Here is a 20,785-nt window from a genome sequence, read left to right as displayed (position 1 = left end):
CGTGGCCTCTGGCTGTCCCTGTCACTCGGGTGTCCCTATCCCTTCCGGTGTCCGTGCCCCCTGGCTGTCTGTGTCCCACGGGTGCCCCTGTCCCGTGTAGGGTGTCCCTATCCCCGCCGGTGCCTGTGTCCCGTGTAGAGTGTCCCCGCCCCACGGCTGTCCCTGTCCCCTCTAGGGTGTCCCTTGTCCCCACGGGTGTCCGTGTCCCTCTCCCCTCCCGAACTCCATTTCCCATCACGCCCCGCTCCCCTTCCGGTTGCGCGGCGCACAGGTGTGACGTCACTCTCCGCGCCGCGCGGTCCCTCAGGCGCCGCCATGCTGCGGGCGCTGAGGCGCTGCCGCCCGGGGCCCGTCCCGCTCCCGGGGCTCGGCCCTGGCCCCGGCCCCGGCTCCTTCCCGGGGCTCTGCCCCGCCTGGGGCCCGCGGGCGGTGCCGGCGCGGGGCCGCAAGACCCGGCACGACCCCCCCGCCAAGTCCAAGGTGGGCCGGGTGAAGCTGCCGCCGCCCGTGGACCCCGAGGAGCTGCTGGTGGTGCAGGAGCGGTACCGGCAGCACCGGCTGGTGCTCAGCGCCCTCCGGTACCGGGGCTGCGGGGCACGGCTGGGCTGGGGCCGTGGAGATGGGGGCTGGAGGCAGGGGCGGCTGTGGGGCAGGGGGGGTCGGACATGGGCTGGGACTGGGGGTGGATGGGTTTGGGTAAGGAACCGGCTGTGGGGCAGGGGAAGGTCGGGACTGGTTATGGGGCAGGAGAAGGTCGGGACTGGTTATGGGGCAGGGGAGGGGTTGTAGGTTTGAGTTAGGGACTGGTTATGGGGCAGGGGAAGGTCGGACATGGGCTGGGGGTGGTTGTGGGTTTGGGAAAGGGACTGGCTGTGGGGCAGGGCAGGGTTGAAGGGCTGAGTTTGGGGCAGGAGCTGGGTATGGGGTTTTTGGGGGCTGCCTTTATTGGGTACAGGACTGGCCGTGGGGCAGGGGCAGGTGTATGGGGCTGTGGGGCAGGGGAAGGTTGGGGCTGGCTCTGGGTGTGGAGTTGGAGGCTGAATGAAGTGCTGGGGGGCTGATGTGGAACAAGAGAGGGTTGTGGGGTAGGAGGCAGGGGAGTGTGGCCTTGTGGCCATTTGGGGCCGCTGTGAGGGACAGCGGGGCAGTGGAGGGGTGGCTGTGGGGCACTTTGTAACGGGAGCCGGGAGATCTGGGGGGTGGGGAGGGCGGTGGGGTTTGCACTGATGAGGGGCAGGGAAGAGTGAGGATGGTGGCACTGAGGGGCAGTGGCAGGGTGGTGGCACTGGGAGCGCTGAGGGGCAGGGTCAGGGTGGCACTGGGAGCGCTGAGGGGCAGGGTCAGGGTGGCACTGGAGCTCTGTGGGGCAGGGGCAGGGTGCTGGGTCCGGGTGCTGGGGCTGGTTCTGCTCTGGGGCAGTCCGGGCAGGCCCCGCTGTGCTGCCGGCCCCGGGCAGGAGCTCAGCGCCCTCCCCCGGCCCTGCAGGGCGGAGTTCAGGGCCGAGGTGCTGCAGAAGAAGCGGGAGGAGCGCCTGACCGCCGAGGGCTCGCCGGAGGAGCTGGAGGAGCACCGGCGGCTGATGGCCTGGAACGAGGAGGAGAACGGGCGGCAGAGGGCCCGCAGGTCAGCACGGCCCTGCAGGGCACAGCTGGGCACAGAGAAGCTTGGGCAGGGTCATTCCTGGTTAGGAACTGGTTGGTGGCCAGGCCCGGTGGGGAATGGTCACACCAGAGGTGTCCCCAGGGCTCAGGGTGTCCCCAGCCCTGTTTGATGCCTTTGCTGATGATCTGCATGAGGGGGTTGAGTTGACCAGCAGCAGATTTGCAGGTGGCACTGAGCCGGGTGTGGGTGTGCTGCAGGGCAGGAGGGCTCTGTAAGGGACCTGCACAGGCTGCATCCAAGGAAATGAGGGATAACAAGTGCAGCTGTGGGGTTCTGCACAGCAGCCAGGCAGAAGGGGACCTGGGGGACAGATGGACAGCAGGCTGGACACGAGCCAGCAGAGTGCCCAGGTGACCAAGCAGGCTCCTGGCCTGGATCAGGAATGGTCCAGCAGGAGCAGGGCAGGGATTCTTGCCCTGTGTGAGGCCACACCTCGAGTGCTGTGCCCGGTTCTGGGCCCCCCAGTTCAGGAAGGACTTGGAGATGCTGGAATGTTCCAGGGAAAGGCAGCAAAGCTGGGGAAGGGTCTGGAACTCAGATCCTGGTAGGAGCAGCTGGGAGGGCTCAGCCTGGGCAGAGGAGGCTCAAGGGAGACCTTGTCACTGTCCTCAACTCCCTGACAGGAGGGTGCAGCCAGGATGGGTCAGGATCTGCCTGGGAGCAGAGAACAAGAGGACACAGCCTTTCCCACCCTGACTGATTCTGTGGTTCTGGGAAATCCTGACCTGTTGGAATAAATCTGCCTGTGCAGCTCTCGTGGTTCCTGTGCCTTCTGCTGCTGAGGGCCAAGTCAAGGTGCTCTGGGTGGATGTGTCACCTCCTCCATGACATTTTCCTTTGTGCCTGGCAGAGAGGAGAGACTCAGGAGAGAAGAGGAAGAGCAGAAGAGGAGGAAATCAGAGATTGCAGAGAAACAGGCCAGGAAAATGGAGGCTTTCCTGGAGGAGAAGGAGAAGGAGGTTCTCCAGCTGCAGGTAAGAGCAGCTGGTGCCTCCTGGGGAGCAGCTTGCCAGAATTCCCTGCCAGGGAGCCATGTGGGAGCCGTGGGCTTGTTTTCCACGGATTTCTCAGCTGGCAGCTGGGAACCACAAGCACCAGCACCTTCCAGGGGTGTTGACAGCACGTGGATGGGGAGGGAGCTTGAGCCAGAGCTCTGGGAACAGGCTGGGATAATCCTGAGGGGGGACAATCCTTGTGCTTTGCTTCAGGAGGAAGCCAAAAACTTCATCACCCCCGAGAACCTGGAGGCTCGGATCGAGGAGTGCCTGGACAAGCCCCGCAATTACAACTTCGCCATCGACAGGGACGGGCGCGTCGTCAGGCGCACGCTGCTCTCCTAGCAGCCCTGCCTCTGGTGTGCAGAGCCCCCCAGAACACACAGATCCTTCCTTGGAATGTATAAATTGGCCTCAGAAGTGCTGGAGAAGGGCTCTGGCTGTGCTGCTTCCAAAGGGTTAACGCTGAGGGGAACTGGGAGGCTGCAGCTCAGCCCTGTTGCTGTGCCTGTGATCCCACCTCCCACGTGTTTGGATCCTTCACACACACACAGCATGTGGGGGGAGCAGGAGCAGTCCTGAGGCAGAGCCTGGCCCAGCTCCTCGCTGTCAGCTCCTCTGCTTGCTTCCAAAGGCAAAGGAGGGCTGAGTGAATTTGTAGGAAACACTGACCTTCCCTTTTTTTTGTTGTTGGGGGAAGGAATTAATTATAATCCTGATTTCACACTTCAAACCCTCCTTTGCACATCCCTTGGTGTGGCTGAATAAGAATGTGTCTGAATGATCCAGGATTTCTGGTGTCTCATTATTCCTCCCTTTAGGCTTAATTTATTCATCAATATAGATAAAATTGTAGTGGCTTTGGGTGTTCTGGGTTGTTGGGGTCTTGCAGGCGGTCAGCTTTGTCCTAAAACTTCTGGTTTTGGGCTGAGCCTGGAGTTTGCTGTGTTTCAGCCATGGTCTGCAGGTCCCTCTCCCTCCTCCCCTCCCTCCCTCAGTTCATTGACCTGAAACCCTCACTTTTTACCTCTACTTTTCCCTAAAAGTATCTTCTCCCAAGCCTGCACCTCAACCCAGCGAGCACACAAAACCCACAGACTTGTGGCTGGGTTGTTTTTCTGTCCAAGTTTTATTTCTAGTTAAGCTCAAAGCTCATCACTTCAGTCTGAATCACAGCCCAGGGTGGGGCTGGGACGGCGATGGATGCAGGATCCTGCAGGTTCTCTCCTGGCTGGGCTACACCAACAGCAGCTCCTGGTCACAGGATGAGTCAGTGCCACAGCCCTCTGAGGGGAGACAGGGGGGAGTGTGGTGTGAAATCAGGCAGCACCCACCTGACCCCAGGGAACCCCCAAAACAGGCCCCAGAGATCTCTGAACCTGCTCCCAGAGATCCCTGGAACAGCTCCTAAAGATCCCTCAAACAGCTCCCAGAGATCCTTGAAACAGCTCCTAGGGATCCCTGAAACAGCTCCAGGGAACCCCCAAAAGAGCCCTCAAGGACTCTCCAAAACAGCTCCTAGAGATCCCTGAAACAGCTCCTAAAAATCTCTGAAACAGCCCCCAGGAACCCCCAAAACAGCCCCCAGGGACCTTCTGAACCAGCTCCCAAAGATGCCTCAAACAGCTCCCAGAAATCCCCAAAGTAGCCTCCAACGACCCCCCAAAACAGCCCCCAGGAACCTCTGAACCAGCTCCCAAGAACCCAAAAACCTGCCCTCAAGGACTCCCCAAACCAGCTCCCAGAGATCCCCAAAAGCAGCCCCCAGAAATGCCTCAAACATCCAGGGACATCCCCAAAACCAGCCCCAGAGAGCCCCCAGCACTGGGGTTTGCTGAGCTCCTGCTCACTCCATTCTGTGATGCTTTCCAGGATTTACAGCAGGATCCCTGCCAGTTTAATTTAGGGAGGAGGGTGGGATTTTGAGAAAAACTGATGAGAGCAGATGGGACGTGGCTCCTGCACTTGCTCAGCCCCCAGAATTTGTTCGCCGTCTGTTTCCCTCTGCCCCAAACCCTCCCAGTCTCATCCCTGGGGTCTGGACTGGTCCTGGAGCGTGCCCTGTCTGGACACACGGATGGGACAAAGAATCCCTTGGCCATCCTCCCCTCTCCCACTATTCTGAGAGCGCTGAATTCCCTCCCGGCTGTGCCAGGGCTGGGCACAGCAATGCCGGGATGCCGTGCCGCCCTCACCGGTGCTGCAGCAGATGCCGGGGGCGGCGCAGCTCCCTCCGGAGCCGCAGGGTTTGCGTCCCGACTCGCAGGGCGTGGGCAGGAAGGTTTCCTCCTGGCAGCGCAGCGCCTCCGAGGTGCCGATGTAGCAGCCCAGCTCCTCGCCGCAGCAGATGTTGGGCCCGAAGCAGTGGCCCTTGTTCCGGGGGCCGCAGGGCAGGCACTGCTCGGGGAACGGGGGGAGAAAAAGGTTGGGAGAAGGGAGGGATGGGCTTGGGAGTGCTCCAAGCCCTCCCAGGACTTACCTTCCTGATGTCCATGTCCAGCACAGCTCGTTTGCCCCCGATGGGGCAGTTCTGGATGTAGCAAGCAGAGGAAATAGTCAGGAGCCCCAGGAGGCAGAGAGCCAGAGCCTTGCAGGACATGGCGGTGGGACAGGGGGGATTTGTGGCTGCTCATCCCAACTGCTGGCCCTGTATTTATAGTCCTGGCTCCTGCTTAGGGATTCTGGCACCGGCGTCACCAGTGCTCCTTAAAAACCACAAGGCATTGCTTCCCACAGCCGAGGGCTCGGCTAATAGCCAGAGGTCGAGGACGTGAGGTCAAGGACAAGGTGCTGGTTTTCTCCTCAGTGATGAGTCTGGCAGGGACGTGTGGAGGTTGTGGATGGAGCTGGGTGGACATGTGGAGTTTGTGGATGGACGTGTGGAGGTTGTGGATGGAACTGGATGGACGTGTGGGGGTTGTGGATGGAGCTGGATGGACGTGTGGGGGTTGTGGATGGAAGTGGAGGAATATGTGGAGGTTGTGGATGGAGCTGGATGGATGTGTGGAGTTTGTGGATGGAGCTGGATGAGCATGTGGAGGTCGTGGATGGAGCTGGAGGAACACATGGAGGTTATGGATGGAGCTGGATGGACGTGTGGGGGTTGTGGATGGAGCTGGAGGAATATGTGGAGGTTGTGGATGGAGCTGGATGGACGTGTGGGGGTTGTGGATGGAGCTGGATGGACGTGTGGAGGTTGTGGATGGAACTGGATGGATGTGTGGAGGTTATAGATGGAGCTGGATGGATGTGTGGAGGTTGTGGATGGAGCTGGAGGAACACATGGAGGTTGTGGATGGAGCTGGGTGGACATGTGGAGTTTGTGGATGGACGTGTGGAGGTTGTGGATGGAACTGGATGGACGTGTGGGGGTTGTGGATGGAGCTGGATGGACGTGTGGGGGTTGTGGATGGAAGTGGAGGAATATGTGGAGGTTGTGGATGGAGCTGGATGGATGTGTGGAGTTTGTGGATGGAGCTGGATGAGCATGTGGAGGTCGTGGATGGAGCTGGAGGAACACATGGAGGTTATGGATGGAGCTGGATGGACGTGTGGGGGTTGTGGATGGAGCTGGAGGAATATGTGGAGGTTGTGGATGGAGCTGGATGGACGTGTGGGGGTTGTGGATGGAGCTGGATGGACGTGTGGAGGTTGTGGATGGAACTGGATGGATGTGTGGAGGTTATAGATGGAGCTGGATGGATGTGTGGAGGTTGTGGATGGAGCTGGAGGAACACATGGAGGTTATGGATGGAGCTGGATGGATGTGTGGAGGTTGTGGATGGAGCTGGATGGATGTGTGGAAGTTGTGGATGGAGCTGGATGGATGTGTGGAAGTTGTGGATGGAGCTGGATGGATGTGTGGAGGTTGTGGATGGAGCTGGATGGATGTGTGGAAGTTGTGGATGGAGCTGGATGGATGTGTGGAGGTTGTGGATGGAGCTGGATGGATGTGTGGAAGTTGTGGATGGAGTCTGGGCTTGGGCCCTTCTCTGGCAGCCCCTTTGGGCCCCTGAGCTGTGGTGTGTCCTGTTGGGAACCCCTCTGGCATGGAGAGGGGAGGGATGAAGGAAGGCAGCTGCAGGTGGGATGTGTCCATCAGGAGCGGGGTGAGAAGGGTGTGTGCTTCCCTTGGCTTCAGATCCCTTTGGGTGAGAGGAAGCAGCCCCAAATCCTCTGGGATCATCCATGGGGATGTCCTTGTAGGCCCTGGCCTTTGGGGGATGCTCAGCACTGGGCTCATCCCTCTCTGGGATGACAGTGACCCCCAGCCCATCCCCACCCACTTTCATCCCACAGCTCCAAAGCCACCTGAGAACACCAAACCTCCCAGGCAAAGGCCTGAAATCCCAAATTTCCCCACTGCTTCTCCTTGGAGCTGCACACAGGGATTCAGGGTGGTGTCCTGAGCCCCATCACCAGCACACAAAGCCCCCCCTCCTCCTCCCCGAGGGGCAGCACCGAGGATGAGGCCGAAGGCTGACGCAACCACCCAAGGTCCTGCTCACCCCTTGCCTTCCTTATCCCAATTAGGAGCTCCCAGCTTGAATAAATTTCCTTGCTGAGGACAAACCTTGACGTCCACTGAGATCATTACCCTGCACTGCCTTAATTGGGAATTAGGCAGCCCAGAGCTGGACAGCCATGACCTTTTCCTGTCCCTCTGGCTTGCTTCAAAATCCACCACTTAGCGAGGCTGCCACGAGGGCAGCCAGGTCCCTGTCACCCAGCCCGGGTCAGGGCCAGTCCCTGGGGACAAGGCAGGCACTGGCATCCATGGAAATGGCTTGGAAATGGGGCTCAGCTGCCCCAGCAGCTCAGCTCTGGCTGCAGCAGGGGATGGAGGGAGGGAATTGTCACCCCAAAGCCCCTGTGGCTGCTCCAGGGGTGCCCAGATGTGTCTCAGGTAGAAAAGTGGGGAAAACTCCAGTTATCTGCCCCTGGTGCTTTTTAGGGACTGGATTTTTGCCTGATTTTGAGGTGTTCATCAGACAGAGCATTCCCAGCTCAGCTACACATTCCCAGTGCTGCAGGAATATTGGGGGTTCACATCCTGCATCTTGGAAAATCCAAGTGCTGGAGCTGGGCTGAAAGCCCAGTTCCCTCATCCCAGCTTGGAGTCCCCCATCCGTGCTGGTGTCACCCCTTTCCCAATGATTTTGGGGTGATTTGGGGTTGCCCTCCTTCCCCAGGGCTGGGATCAGACACTGGATGTGGGAAGCAGGTCCTGGATCAATCCTGGATCAATCCTGGAGGTCCTGGATCCATCCTGGAGGTCCTGGATCAATCCTGGAGGTCCTGGATCAATCCTGGAGGTTCTGGATCGATCCTGGATGTCCCAGATTGATCCTGCATGTCCTGGATCAGTCCTGCAGGTCCTGGATCAATCCTGGAGGTCCTGGATCAACCCTGCAGGTCCTGGGTCGATCCTGCAGGTCCTGGATCAACCCTGCAGGTCCTGGATCGATCCTGCAGGTCCTGGATCAATCCTGGAGGTCCTGGATCCATCCTGCAGGTCCTGGATCGATCCTGCAGGTCCTGGATCCATCCTGCAGGTCCTGGATCGATCCTGCAGGTCCTGGATCCATCCTGCAGGTCCTGGATCAATCCTGCAGGTCCTGGATCGATCCTGGATGTCCCAGATTGATCCTGCATGTCCTGGATCAGTCCTGCAGGTCCTGGATCAACCCTGCAGATCCTGGATCGATCCTGGAGGTCCTGGATCCATCCAGAAAGTCCTGGATCGATCCTGCAGGTCCTGGATCGATCCTGGAGGTCCTGGATCCATCCTGCAAGTCCTGGATCGATCCTGCAGGTCCTGGATCCATCCTGCAAGTCCTGGATCAATCCTGCAGGTCCTGGATTGATCCTGGATGTCCTGTATCGATCCTGCAGGTCCTGGCTCAATCCTGCAGGTCCTGGATCCATCCTGCAAGTCCTGGATCGATCCTGCAGGTCCTGGATCCATCCTGGAGGTCCTGGATCAATCCTGCAGGTCCTGGATCAATCCTGCAGGTCCTGGATCAATCCTGGACGTCCTGGATCGATCCTGCAGGTCCTGGATCGATCCTGGAGGTCCTGGATCGATCCTGCAGGTCCTGGATCCATCCTGCATCCCCTGGGGGCACAGGGAGTGTCCCTGATCCCGCCAGTGCCAGGGAGCTCCACCTCCCGGGAGGTGCCACCTCCCTCAGGGACACTATAAAGGACGAGCTGTCCCCTGTGCCCTGGCCAGTGCCAGCCTGGAGAGACCTCGGAGCCAGGACCCTGCAGGGTAAGAGAGCCGGGAGAGGGTGGGGATACCCCAAATCCTGGAGGTGACTGGGGGATAACGGGGACTGATCCTCCCTGTGGGTGTCCAGAGGGGATGGGGAAAGATGGGACCAGCCCTGGGGGGGTCTTTGGAGCTGGGAGCCCAAACCTCTCTGCTCTTGAGGGATTAGGGGTGCTTCTTCCTTTTCCTGACTTTTTATCATTTTTAGTAGATGCTGTGCTGATTGCTGAAGGCAGCGAGGCCCCAAGTCTGCCCCAAAGAGAGGCTCGGCCACGAGGTAAGGTGACAGTGCCACATCCCAGCTGTCCCCAGTCCCCTGGGGCCGGGGGTGCTGCTGGGTGGGACCCCATGGCCAGATCCCAAATTCCAGCTCTGCCTGGGAGCTGAAAGGACAGAGCCCGAATCCTGCACCCAGCCCAGCCAAACCACTGCAATCTGTGCGGATTTGGGGACAGAAAATCCTCCAACAGCCCCTTCCTGAGCCCCAGCCAGATCCCACGGCTGCATCTGGGGACAGAAGAGTCTCCAACAGCCCTTCCTGAGCCCCAGCCAGATCCCATGGCTGGATCTGGGGACAGAAGAGTCTCCAACAGCCCTTCCTGAGCCCCAGCCAGATCTCCTGGCTGGATCTGGGGACAGAAAATCCTCCAACAGCCCTTCCTGAGCCCCAGCCAGATCTCCTGGCTGCATCTGGGCACAGAAAATCTTCCAGCTGCCCCATTCTGACCCCCAGCCAGATGCCCTGGTTGGATGTGGGGACAGAACGCTCTCCAGCACCCCCATCCCGAGCCCCCCGTCACATCCCCTGGATCTGGGGACAGAAGACCTTCCAATATCCCCTTCCTGAGCCCCAGCCAGATCCCATGGTTGGATCTGGGGACAGAAGAGCCTCCAGCAGCCCCATCCTGAGCCCCAGCCGGACCCCCTGGAACCCCCCGGAGCCACCCCCAGTGCCCAGGACGATGCCAGCACAGTGCACGAGGGCTTTTATTGGGTCGGGTATGTACAGAGCCGAGCTGGGGGGGTCTGTCAGGGTAAGGGGGGCTCCCCACGCCCTGGCTCAGAGCAGGGGGTGCTTGCCCTGCTGCTGCTGCTGCTGCTGCTGCTGCTGCCGGTTCGCCAAGTGCATGAGCTTGAGGAGCAGATCCCCGGCCGAGCCGTCCAGCAGCGTCAGGTTCTTCTCGTCCGCCGCCTCCTGAGCGCCCTCGCCGCCCTCGTCCAGGCAGGCGCTGTCCATGGTGCACGTCTCTGCCGCGGGAGGATAAAGGCGGAGTGGCTCGGGTTATTTGGGATCATCGGGGAGGTGTTTGTGGCTGGGGAAGGGGTTGGTGGCAGCCTGGGGGACCAGCACAGTTCGCACCCCGAAAATGATGGTTCAGCTCCTTCCCCTGCTAATGAACCCCCCAGGCAAACCTAATCTCCATCATTTCATCACTCTATCTCTCCTGAGCAGGGAGCAGGGCTGGGGTTTCTGGCAAGTCAGGGAGGCTGTGCTGGCCAGGAAAAGCTCATGGTGCGACGGGAAGGGGCTGAGAGCCCAGACCTTTAGAGTCAGAATGGTTTGGGTTGGAAGGGACCTCTAAGAACACCTTGTGCCATGGCAGGGACAGCTCCCACTGTCCCAGGGTGCTCCAAGCCCCCTCCAACCTGGCCTTGGGCACTGCCAGGGATCCAGGGGCAGCCACAGCTTCTCTGGGCACCCTGTGCCAGGGCCTCATCACCCTCACAGGGATCAATTCCTTCCCAATATCCCACCTAACCCTGCCCAGAGAGGGAATTGGGGTAAAAGTGAGAAAAGTCATGGCTTGAGACCACAGAATGATGGAATGGTTTGGGAAGGGACCTTAAATCCCATCCAGTGCCACCCCTGCCATGGGCAGGGACACCTCCCACTGTCCCAGGTGCCACATCCAACCTGTCCTTGGGCACTTCCAGGGATCCAGGGGCAGCCACAGCTGCTCTGGGCACCCCATGCCAGACCCTCCCCACCGTCCCAGTGAACAACTCCTTCCTTACCCCCACCCTGAACCCACCATCCCCAAATCACCTCCCAACCCCTCTTCCCCTCCACCCCTCCCTAAACCCATCCCATCCCCGCAGCTCTGCGTTCCCCGCCGAGCCCTGCCCGTCCCCTCCCGCCCTCCGTGCCCGTTCCCGGTTACCGGCGCTGCAGCAGATGCCGGGCGCGGCGCAGCGGCCGCCGGAGCCGCAGGGCCGCCCCTCGGGCTGGCAGGGCGAGGGCAGCGCGTCCTCCTGGGCACAGCGCCGCGTCTCCACCGTGCCCACATAGCAGCCCAGCTCCGCGCCGCAGCAGATGCCGGGCCCGAAGCAGCTCCCTCGGTTGCCGGGACCGCAGGGCAGGCACTGCGGGGAGGAGCTGCCTCAGTGACCCCAACAAACCCCAAGAAACCCTTTGTGCACAGCCCGGGGTTAGAAACCCTCATGGGGATGCAGCCCTGGGCATGGAGCTGGAGGAACGTGTGGGGGTTGTGGATGGAGCTGGATGGACATGTGGATGTTGATGGAGCTGGATGGACGTGTGGATGTTGTGGATGGAGCTGGATAGACATGTGGATGTTGTGGATGGAGCTGGAGGAATGTATGGACATGTGGATGGAGCTGGATGGACATGTGGATGTTGATGGAGCTGGATGGACATGTGGATGTTGTGGATGGAGCTGGATGGAGGTTGTGGATGGAGCTGGAGGAATGTATGGAGGTTGTGGATGGAGGTGGATGGAGGTTGTGGATGTTGTGGATGGAGCTGGATGGACGTGTGGGGGTTGTGGATGGAGCTGGAGGAATGTATGGAGGTTGTGGATGGAGCTGGATGAATGTGTGGAGGTTGTGTGGATGGAGATGTGGAGGTTATGGATGGAGTCTGTGTTTGGGGGCCTTCCCTGGCAGCCCCTTTGGGCTGCTGAGCTGTGGTGTGTCCCGTTGGGAACCCCTCTGGCGTGGAGAGGGAAGGGATGAAGGATGGAAAGCAGCTCCCCACCAGCCCCTCTTGCAGATCTTGGAGTTGCCACGCTGCCATCAGCACTGGTGACCTTGTGTCCCGGCTTTGGGGTGTCCCCATGCCCTCCCTGTCCCCTCTCCATGCTCTGTCCTGTCCTGCTGCCCCCAGCCCTGCAGGACTCTCTGCTGAGCCCCATTCCAGGTGCCAGCAGCACTTTGGGGCTGTCACTCCTCCACCACTGTCCCACCCCAAATCCCCTCTGCTCCCGGGAGGGTGGCACAGTGCCACGGTGCCCAGAGGTGACCCCCAGAGCCCCCTGTCCCTCCCGGGGCTCCATCCCTGTCCCCATCTCCCATCCCGTCCCTGTCTCAGGGCTGTGTCCCCATCCTCTATCCCATCCCTGTCTCAGGGCTGTGTCCCCATCTCCCACCCCGTCCCTGTCTCACAGCTGTGTCCCCATCTCCACCCCGTACCTGTCTCACAGCTGTGTCCCCATCCTCTATCCCGTACCTGTCTCACAGCTGTGTCCCCATCCTCTATCCCGTACCCGTCTCAGGGCTGTGTCCCCATCTCCCATCCCGTCCCTGTCTCAGGGCTGTGTCCCCATCCTCTATCCTGTCCCTGTCTCAGGGCTGTGTCCCCATCTCCCATCCCGTCCCTGTCTCAGGGCTCTGTCCCCATCTCTATCCCGTCCCTGTCTCAGGGCTGTGTCCCCATCTCCATCCCGTACCCGTCTCAGGGCTGTGTCCCCATCCTCTATCCCGTCCCCGTCTCAGGGCTGTGTCCCCATCTCTATCCCGTACCTGTCTCACGGCCGTGTCCCCCAGCGCTCGCTTCCCGCCCCGGGGGCAGTTCTGGATGTAGCAGGCGGAGGAGAGGGCGAGGAGGCAGAGGAAGGAGAGGGGCAGCGAAGGTTCGGCCATGGTGCAGGGGAAGCTGCTCCGGCTCTCTGGCCCCGTGCTGAGAGCGCCGCTATTTATGCAGCCATCACCCCTTCCCCGGGGAGGAGGAGGAGGAAGAAGAGGGCTGGGTTCGGTTTTTTTGTTGTTTTTCCTTTTTCCTTTCTTTTTTTTTTTTTTTCCTTTTTTTTTTTTCCTCCCAAATGGCATCCAAGCAAATCTGTAACTGAGATGATTCAGTGCAGCAGCACTCGGGGCTGGTGAATCCCACCCTTGGCTGCTCCAGGGGCACGGGCCAGCCCTGGATGGGCTTGGGAGGGTTCAGGGAGAGGTGATCCTCCAGAAGGTGCTGGTTTGGGGAGGGATGGGGGTTTGGAAGAGGCATTTTGGGGAGGGATGTGGATTTGGAGACAGATGTTCATTCAGGAGATGTGATTTTGGGAAGGTTTTGGTACGGGAGTGATGCTGGTTTGGGATGGATGTGGATTTTGGGATGCAGATTTTGGGATGGACCTGGGCTTGGGGACAGATGTTTGTTCAGGAGAATGTGGTTTTGGGAAAGATGCAGATTTTGGGATGCAGTCTGGGGAGGGATGTGGGTTTAGGGACAGATGTTCATTCAGAAGATGTGGGTTTGGGAAGGGTGCAGATTTTGAGATGCTGGTTTGGGAGTGATGCTGGTTTGGGAAGAATGTGGATTTTGGGATGGATCTGGGTTTGGGGACAGATGTTCATTCAGGAGATGTGGTTTGGGCAGGATGCAGGTTTTGGGAAGGTTTTGGTTTGGGGGTGATGCTGGGTTTGGGATGGATGCAGATTTTGGGATGCAGTCTGGGGAGGGATGTGGATTTAGGGACAGATGTTCATTCAGGAGATGTGGATTTGGGAAGGATGCAGATTTTGGGAAGGTTTTGGTTTGGGAATGATGCTGGTTTGGGATGGATGCAGATTTTGGGAGAGATGCTGGTTTGGGAAGGGATGCTGGTCTGAAGCGGGGATGGTTTGGGAAGTGGTGTTTGTTGGGAGCTTGCTGGCCCAAGAGGAATGCTGCTTTGGGGAGGGATGGATGATTTTGGGGATACTGATGTAGGGAGGGTTGATGATTTTGGGAAGGGATGCTGCTTTAGAGATGCTGCTTTAGGGGAGGGATGCTGATTTGGGGTGCTGGTTTCGGGGGAGATGCTGATTTTTGGCATGCTGCTTTAGGGAGGGATGCTTTTTTAGGGAGAGATGCTGGTTTAGGGAGAAATGCTGATTTTTGGCACGCTGCTCTGTGGGATGCTGATTTGGGGAGGGATGCTGGTTTGGGGGATGCTGATTTGACTGATGCTGCTCTGGGAGGGGACGCTGGAGGGGAGTGAAGGGGTTGGGGCTGGGAGAGAGCCCTGGGTGCACAAACAGCCCAAAGCAGGGGCTGGGCTGCAGCACTGGGGTGCAGGGCAGGACTCTGTCCCCAGAGTGACCCATCAGGGCCACCCACGGCTCTCCTGCCTCTTCCTCCTTTTCTCCAGGAAAGCAGAAGGGAAAGCGCTGGGAGAGGGGAGAGCAAAAGCAAAGGCAGCTCTGGGGCTGGCAGCAGCACACTGCTGTCACCATGGGCTGTCAGAAACATCTGGACAGGAAAAACACCATCATCATCCCCCTGCCCCATCCAGCCATGAACATTCCTGCTGCTCCCAGCTCCCTTTTCCAGCTACACCGAGGGCAACCTCAGCAATGTGGAAAGTGAATGTGCAGAGAGGAATTCAGTGCCTGTGAGTATCCACGCTGTCCTTCTGCCCCCCAAAAATGCTGTGCCTGGCTCACAGTGACCAGGAGGGTTTGTTTGGGAGGGAGCTGGACAGTGTGGGGGTGCTGTCAGCTGTGGTCCCACTTTTGGGGTGGTTTTATCCTTATCTTCACATAAGGTGGGGAATTGAGGCAGAGAACCATAAAAATCAGCCTGGGCTTCACTTGGGGTGGCTGAACATGTTTTTCCCCTTCCCCTCATTAGTTTCCCTCATTTTCTCCCCCTCATTAACATCCCTGTTCTGCTGGACAAACCCCCCAGCCCCAGTCAGAGGGTGCAACCCTGGGTGGGGAAGGAGCTGCTCTGCCTGAGCATCCCAGAGGGAACGGTGATCCCACTGCAATCCTCCTTGGAAAACCTTGGCGTTTGTCCCAAATTGGTTTGAAAAGCTCCACAGGAAGCGATGCTGGAGGGGGCTGAACCCCCAAGGGAAACTGAGGCACACGGGGAAGCATTTTATGCCTCAGTGCTGGGGCTCCCAGCTCCTGCCCAGCGATTTTGGAGCACGGATCAACCTGGAGGTGACAGTCCCGGGCTTTGGGCTCTGCTGGGTGACACCAGGGCCATTCCCTCCCCTGGAGGGGCTGAGGGTGGCCCCAGCCCCTGACTCAGCCCTCGCTGGGACCGAGGGAGCGGCGAGTTCCCAGATCTGCCCCGTGATGCTGAATCACCCCCGTGGGGGATTGAACACCGACATCATGAACACCATCCTCATTTCCCCATCCAAAGCCATCCCTTCACAGCAGGAACCCAAACCCTCTTACGTTGCAGGGCCGAGGAGGACGCACGAAGCCCTCGGCTGGGAAAACTTTTCTTTAAAAGAGCCCCAAATGTCAGCTCTAAATTGGGTGTTACGGGCTCGTGCTCCGTCTCTTCATTACTGTATCGTAAAATTACATTAGCCGGGAACGATCTGCATTCAAATGACTCTGTGTCTGGAATGATAACGCAGGAATATGAGATTAAAATGTAATTATGCTCTTTAAAGTCAAGGAAGGTTAATAAAATGTTTTTTCCGAGTTGCAGAGGCTTCGCAGCCGTGGAATCACTTACGGGAATCAAGGGTGGGAAAAGGGAGGGGGGAAGGGGTGGGAAACACAAAAAAGGGGTTTGGGAGGGAAATATTGGGGTCACCTGGGGTGAGTGGTGGGATAAGGGATGCCAGGGGTGGGCAGAGCCGGCCCTGATGGGCTGTGATGCTCCCAGGGTATTGCTGGGCCCCCATCCCACATCCTGCCCCCAAATGAGGGCTTGGGGTGCTCAGAGTCCGACCCCAAACCCTCCAGCAGCAGCCCCAGGTCCCTTCCCTGTGTCCCCAGCAAGGATTTGCTCTGCCACGTCCCTGCTCTACCCCAGAGGATGCTCCTGCTCCCCTGGCAGCCCCCAGAGGCTCAGAGTGACACTGAGCAGGGTGGCAGTGCTGCCATCCCCATCCCAGCTCCCCTCGGGAATGAGGGAGATCCCAAAAGGATTGGGAGTGGGGCAGCAGCCTCAAATCTGCCCCCTTGCTCAGCCCAAACACGGCCCCAGCTCTTGTCCACACCATCAAAGGGTCTGGGGCTGCCAGAGGGGCTCAGCCATGGAAATCATGGAATCTGTGAGGTTGGAAAAGCTCTCCAAGGTCATCACATCCAACCAATCCCCCAGCACTGCCAAGGCCACCGGCCATGTCCCCAAGTGCCACATCCACGTGGCTGTTCAACCCCTCCAGGGACGGGGACTCCAAACTGCCCTGGGCAGCTGTGCCAGGGCTGGATCCCCTTTCCATGGAGAAATCTTCTCAAATCTCCAAGCTGAACCTCCCCCTTCCTTCATTAACAGCAGGAGCTTCCCAGAGGGGCTTTGTCTCCCTTTTGGAGGCAGGGGAAGGGAGGGAGGTGATGGAGCTGGGCTGCTGCACCCAGAGCTCCAGGGGCAAAGTTTCACCAGGGTGAATGAGAGTGACAACAACCAACCAGGACAAAGCTGGAATGTTGGAACGTGGGAAGAGTTTCACTGATTTTAGCGCCAGCATTCCATCAGGATAAACCAGAGGGATGCTGGAAAATGGGGTGAATTTCACTGGTTTTAGTGACAAACAAACATTCCATGAGGATAAACCACAGGGATGTTGGAAAATGGGGTGTATTTCACAGTGGCAACGTTCCATGAGGATAAACCAGGGGATGCTGGAAAATGGGGTGAATTTCACTGATTTTAGTGCCAACATTCCTTTAGGATAAACCAGAAGAATGCTGGAAAATGGGGTGAATTTGAGTGATTTTAGTGACAAACATTCCATCAGGATAAACCAGAGGAATATTGGAAAATGGGGTGAATTTCACTGATTTTAGTGACAAACATTCCATCAGGATAAACCAGAGGGATGCTGGAAAATGGGGTGAATTTCACTGATTTTAGTGACAAACATTCCATCAGGATAAACCAGAGGGATGCTGGAAAATGGGGTGAATTTCACTGATTTTAGTGACAAACATTCCATCAGGATAAACCAGAGAATGCTGGAAAATGGGGTGAATTTGACTGATTTTAGTGACAAACATTCCATCAGGATAAACCAGAGGAATGCTGGAAAATGGGATAAATTTCACTGATTTTAGTGACAAACATTCCATCAGGATAAACCAGAGGAATATTGGAAAATGGGGTGAATTTCACTGATTTTAGTGACAACATCCAACCAGGATAAACCAGAGAAATGCTGGAAAATGGGGTGAATTTGACTGATTTTAGTGACAAACATTCCATCAGGATAAACAAGAGGAATATTGGAAAATGGGATGAATTTCACTGATTTTTGCATTTCCTGCCTGTCTGTGGCTGGAGGGGGAGGCAGCAGGGAAGGAGAAGCTTCTGGAAGGCGTCCCATGGAGAGGGCCAGGCTGGCAAGGGGGAGCTCCCTGCCCCTGCCCGGGGCTCTAATGCTCCTCAGGTGGCTCTGTCACTGTGTCACTGTCACCCTGGCCCCTGGCTGATGGAGGGGAGGGGATCCTGCCCCTCCTCCCCTCTCAGCACAGCTCAAGATGCTGCTCTGCCTCCCTGACAGCTGGAAAACAGCTTTGATGCCTCTTTAAAGGCAGCACAGGCAAAGTTAAGATTGGCTGGGGCACAGCTTTGATCATTGCCAGGGCCAAATCCACCCTGCTGGGCTGGGGATGTCACACAGGGAGGTCACTGACCAACAAGGGATGGATTTGTCCAAAAAAAAAAAAAAATAAAAAATGATGCTTGAAGGGACAGCATTAGAGGAAATTGCTCAGGCTGCAATCAATTCCATTGCCCAGCTCCCAGGGAGAGCACAGGCCTGGGGCTGGAAATAAACCTGCTGTGGGGGATCTGGGGAGGGAGGCTGCTTTGGGGGATGATGGTTTGAGGGGTGCTGCTTTTGGGGGTGCTGGTTTAGGGAGGGATGATGATTTTTGGGATGTTGGTTTAGGAAGGGATGTTGGTTTGTAGGGTGCTGGTTTAGGGAGGGATGCTGCTTTGGGGGATGCTGATTTGGGGGATGCTGCTTTAGGGAGGGATGATGATTTTTGGGATGCTGGTTTAGGGACAGATGCTGATTTGTGGGATGCTGGTTTGGGGGATGCTGATTTAGGGAAGGATGATGATTTTTGAGATGCTGGTTTAGGGAGGGATGATGGTTTGTGGAATGCTGATTTGGGAAGGGATGTTGGTTTGTGGGATGCTGCTTTGGGGGATGCTCCTTTGGGGGATGCTGCTTTGTGGGATGTTGGTTTAGGGGATGCTGATTTAGGGAGGGATGATAATTTTTGGGATGCTGGTTTAGGGACAGATGCTGATTTGTGGGATGCTGGTTTGGGGGATGCTGATTTAGAGAAGGATGATGATTTTTGGGATGCTGGTTTAGGGAGGGATGCTGCTTAGTGGGATGCTGATTTAGGGGATGCTGCTTAGTGGGATGCTGGTTTAGGGAGGGATAATGATTTTTAGGATGCTGCTTTAGGGAGGGATGATGGTTTGTGGAATGTTGGTTTAGGGGATGCTGATTTAGGGAGGGATGCTGATTTGGGGATGCTGCTTTGCAGGGTGTGTGTTTGTAGGATGCTGGTTTGGGGAGGGATGATGATTTTGGGGATGCTGCTTTAGGGAGAGATGCTGCTCTGTGGGGTGCTGGTTTGTGGAGGGATGATGATTTTTGGGATGCTGGTTTAGGGACGGGTGCTGCTTTGTGGGATGCTGGTTTAGGGGATGCTCACTTAGGGAGGGATGCTGATTTGGGGGATGCTGCTTTGTAGGGTGTTGATTTAGGGAGTGATGCTGGTTTGAGGGATGCTGCTTTGGGGAGGGATGCTGGTTTGAGGGATGCTGCTTTGGGGAGGGATGCTGGTTTGAGGGATGCTGCTTTAGGGAGGGATGCTGGTTTAGGGGATGCTGATTTGGGGAGTGATGCTGCTTTGGGGGATGCTGCTTTGACTGATGCTGCTCTGGGAGGGGACACTGGAGGGGAGTGAAGGGGTTGGGGCTGAGCCCTGGGTGCACAAACAGCCCAAAGCAGGGGCTGGGCTGCAGCATTGGGGTGCAGGGCAGGACTCTGTCCCCAGAGTGACCCATCAGGGCCACCCACGGCTCTCCTGCCTCTTCCTCCTTTTCTCCAGGAAGGGAAAGCGCTGGGAGAGGGGAGAGCAAAAGCAAAGGCAGCTCTGGGGCTGGCAGCAGCACACTCCTGTCACCACGGGCTGTCAGAAACAGGGATGGCTCCGGGTCCTGGCTCTGTGTCACCCCCGCCCTGGGCTGCAGGGAGGGTCCCCGCTGCCCACAGGGGTCTCAGTGCCCCGGGACCAGGGGGATTCACACCCAGCTGGGGCAGGGGATCCTTCCCTGAGCTCCAAAATGTGGGAAATTCATCCCTGAATCCCCTGCAGGAGGGGACATAGCAGGTGAAATGAGCTGCCAAGGGTGCCAGAGGGTTGAGGAGGAGGAACTGGGGGGTGAAGGCTCTGAGAACCTGCAGTGAGGGGGAGGTGAGCCCTGCTCTGGTGTCCCAACACCACCCCTTCCCTTCCCTTCCCTTCCCTTCCCTTCCCTTCCCTTCCCTTCCCTTCCCTTCCCTTCCCTTCCCTTCCCTTCCCTTCCCTTCCCTTCCCTTCCCTTCCCTTCCCTTCCCTTCCCTTCCCTTCCCTTCCCTTCCCTTCCCTTCCCTTCCCTTCCCTTCCCTTCCCTTCCCTTCCCTTCCCCTCCCACCCCTGCTCTGGGTGGCTCCTGCCCCTCCCTGCAGAACAAAGGGAACCTGGAGGAAATTTGGGATGGAGGAAATTTGGGATGGAGGAAATATGGGATGGAGGAAATTTGGAACAGAGGAAATTTGGGATAGAGGAAATTTGGGATGGAAGAAATCTGGGATGGAAGAAATCTGGGATGGAGGAAATTTGGGATAGAGGAAATTTGGGATGGAGGAAATCTGGGATGGAGAAAATTTGGGATGGAGGAAATTCGGAATGGAGGAAATTTGGGATGGAGGGAATTTGGGATGGAGGAAATCTGGGATGGAGGAAATCTGGGATGGAGAAAATTTGGGATGGAGGAAATTCGGAATGGAGGAAATTTGGGATGCCTCCACCTGGATCCCTGCCCACCTCAGGACACCACAAGGCACTTTTGGGCACTGCAGAAACTTGTCAGAACCGGGGGCTTTGGAGCATCCAGGCTTTGCTGGCTGTGGTTGGTGGCTCTGGGGATCCTCCCCCTTGCCTGGGGGAGGTGTGAGAGCTGAATCACCCCAGGATTGCTCACTGCAAACACGACACCAGCGCTGCCATGAAGTGCATTTACTGCCTCTGAATCGTGGGGTTTTTAGGAATTTTGTGCCTATTTCCTAAGTGTTTATTATTTTAAGAAGTGTGATTTTCTATTTTTGCAGGGAATGGAGATGGGCTGTGAAGTCCTGCTGATGCAGACAGAGTCAGGGCCAGCACCAAGTTGGGCTCCAGGGCACGAGCAGCTCCTTCCCAACACCACAACTCTGCTCAGGTGCCCCTTGAGAGCAAATAAAGGCGTGAGCAAGGTGAGCTGAGCCAGCTGGAGGCTGTTATGGCCCAGAACATCAATGAAGTGGCACCAGCAGGGGGCTGTGGGGGTGACAAACCCTTTGATGTCACCTTACCCTGCCATATCCAGAACAGAACACATCCAAGTTGTTTTTTTGTCTGGCTCTTTTCTCTCTGAAGCCCCCATGGGTTCAGGTGT

General features: G+C 57.6%; 3 protein-coding genes across 3 annotated transcripts; 1 reads left to right on the top strand and 2 right to left on the bottom strand.

Moving 5' to 3' along the window:
* The first annotated feature begins 315 nt into the window (after window positions 1-315).
* On the top strand, window positions 316-3,441 carry MRPS26 (mitochondrial ribosomal protein S26). Its single transcript, XM_058024265.1, has 4 exons — window positions 316-578; window positions 1,486-1,623; window positions 2,513-2,636; window positions 2,871-3,441. Exons 1-4 carry the CDS (start codon window positions 316-318, stop codon window positions 3,000-3,002), a joined length of 657 nt encoding a protein of 218 aa, XP_057880248.1. The 3' UTR covers window positions 3,003-3,441.
* Window positions 3,442-3,893: 452 nt separating this feature from the next.
* Window positions 3,894-5,256, bottom strand: LOC131083945 (neurophysin 1-like). The gene is made up of 3 exons (XM_058024959.1): window positions 5,137-5,256; window positions 4,853-5,054; window positions 3,894-3,943 (listed from the first exon to the last, which is right to left on the bottom strand). Exons 1-3 carry the CDS (start codon window positions 5,254-5,256, stop codon window positions 3,894-3,896), a joined length of 372 nt encoding a protein of 123 aa, XP_057880942.1.
* Window positions 5,257-9,933: 4,677 nt separating this feature from the next.
* LOC131083886 (vasotocin-neurophysin VT-like) lies at window positions 9,934-12,828 on the bottom strand. Its single transcript, XM_058024872.1, has 3 exons — window positions 12,694-12,828; window positions 11,094-11,295; window positions 9,934-10,179 (listed from the first exon to the last, which is right to left on the bottom strand). The coding sequence occupies exons 1-3, from the start codon at window positions 12,811-12,813 to the stop codon at window positions 9,992-9,994; spliced, it is 510 nt and encodes a 169-aa protein (XP_057880855.1). The 5' UTR covers window positions 12,814-12,828; the 3' UTR covers window positions 9,934-9,991.
* Window positions 12,829-20,785: the final 7,957 nt, after the last annotated feature.

Source organism: Melospiza georgiana, chromosome 5 (assembly GCF_028018845.1).
Source record: "Melospiza georgiana isolate bMelGeo1 chromosome 5, bMelGeo1.pri, whole genome shotgun sequence".
Classification (NCBI taxonomy): Eukaryota; Metazoa; Chordata; class Aves; order Passeriformes; family Passerellidae; genus Melospiza; species Melospiza georgiana.
Note: the sequence above shows the minus strand (reverse complement) of the source record. Positions and strands in the feature narration are given on the sequence as shown.

Bases quoted from the DNA above. Each gene is read 5' to 3' on its own strand.
- MRPS26 (XM_058024265.1), top strand. From the start codon at position 316: ATGCTGCGGGCGCTGAGGCGCTGCCGCCCGGGGCCCGTCCCGCTCCCG. The intron at 579-1,485 runs GTACCGGGGCTG...CCGGCCCTGCAG, and splicing joins CTGGTGCTCAGCGCCCTCCG to GGCGGAGTTCAGGGCCGAGG. The intron at 1,624-2,512 runs GTCAGCACGGCC...TGTGCCTGGCAG, and splicing joins GGGCGGCAGAGGGCCCGCAG to AGAGGAGAGACTCAGGAGAG.
- LOC131083945 (XM_058024959.1), bottom strand. From the start codon at position 5,256: ATGTCCTGCAAGGCTCTGGCTCTCTGCCTCCTGGGGCTCCTGACTATT. The intron at 5,055-5,136 runs GTAAGTCCTGGG...TTCCCCGAGCAG, and splicing joins TGGACATGGACATCAGGAAG to TGCCTGCCCTGCGGCCCCCG. The intron at 3,944-4,852 runs GTGAGGGCGGCA...GTCTCCCCTCAG, and splicing joins CGGCATCTGCTGCAGCACCG to AGGGCTGTGGCACTGACTCA.
- LOC131083886 (XM_058024872.1), bottom strand. From the start codon at position 12,813: ATGGCCGAACCTTCGCTGCCCCTCTCCTTCCTCTGCCTCCTCGCCCTC. The intron at 11,296-12,693 runs GTACGGGATAGA...TCCTCCCCGCAG, and splicing joins GGGACACGGCCGTGAGACAG to TGCCTGCCCTGCGGTCCCGG. The intron at 10,180-11,093 runs GTAACCGGGAAC...CTCCCGCGGCAG, and splicing joins CGGCATCTGCTGCAGCGCCG to AGACGTGCACCATGGACAGC.